Here is a 798-nt window from a genome sequence, read left to right on the forward strand (position 1 = left end):
CCGCCGGGACCGCGGTGGCTCTTCTCTTACGAGGCAGCATTTGAGCCCGAGGGATCCCCTCCCCACCGGCCTGTGCGTGGGCCCCGCTGGGCAGGGCGAGGCGCTGGTGGTCGGTCTGGGCCCGCTTCCCCCGCGCCTCCCTCGCTGAGGGAGAAGCCTCGCTGAGGCAGAAGCAGTCCCGCCGTCGCCGGCGGAGGTGTCGGCGCCTCGGCCGAGCTCCGCACGACGCCTCGGGGGTTGTCTGCGAGAGAGGACGGTGCTCACAGCGCTGTGGCTGCGGTGTGGCCGTCGGGGACCTGGAGCGGCCCTCATCCCCTAGCACAGGGAGTGACGCTGGTGCCGGGGCCCGGGTAAGGTTTCTCCATCCTGGCTGAACACGGTGCTCGGGGTGGTTTACTGCACTAACCAGGCTGTATCTGGGGAAACCAATTTGTCTTACTAAGAAAATCCACCGGTGAAGCTGGGAGAAATGCATGCTAAGTAGGACACCCCCTTACCTCTGCCCAGCAGAGTTACCCAATGGCTACGTTTGGACAGTCATGTTCACAAGGGAAAATGGCAGCGTTGAGGCTGGTGATTTCTACTTGAATTTCTCTCGACTTCCAGCATTTTCAAGACTTTGAACTGAAGAGTCTGATACTTGAAAATGCCTTTTAGGAAACTAAAATGCATGGAAAAAACCAATAGACCTTCATCAGATTGCTATGTGACTGCCAGCATGGCTATTATTTAAAAAATCTCAGCAACCAAAAACCCCTTTCAACCACAGGAAAGATGTAATCCCAGCCACACAGTTCA

At 57.1% G+C, this 798-nt stretch overlaps 1 protein-coding gene across 1 annotated transcript in view; it reads right to left on the reverse strand.

The window, feature by feature from the left end:
• Positions 1 to 312, reverse strand: part of ITGA8 (integrin subunit alpha 8) — a 122790-nt gene extending 122478 nt beyond the window's left edge. Inside the window, exon 1 of the mRNA XM_009275732.1 lies at positions 71 to 312. Within this exon, the coding sequence (XP_009274007.1) occupies positions 71 to 312 (242 nt within the window). The remainder of the gene's footprint in view (positions 1 to 70) is intronic.
• Positions 313 to 798: the final 486 nt, after the last annotated feature.

The sequence above is a fragment of the Aptenodytes forsteri genome, unplaced genomic scaffold, assembly GCF_000699145.1.
Source record: "Aptenodytes forsteri isolate BGI_AS27 unplaced genomic scaffold, ASM69914v1 Scaffold172, whole genome shotgun sequence".
In the NCBI taxonomy this organism is placed as follows: Eukaryota; Metazoa; Chordata; class Aves; order Sphenisciformes; family Spheniscidae; genus Aptenodytes; species Aptenodytes forsteri.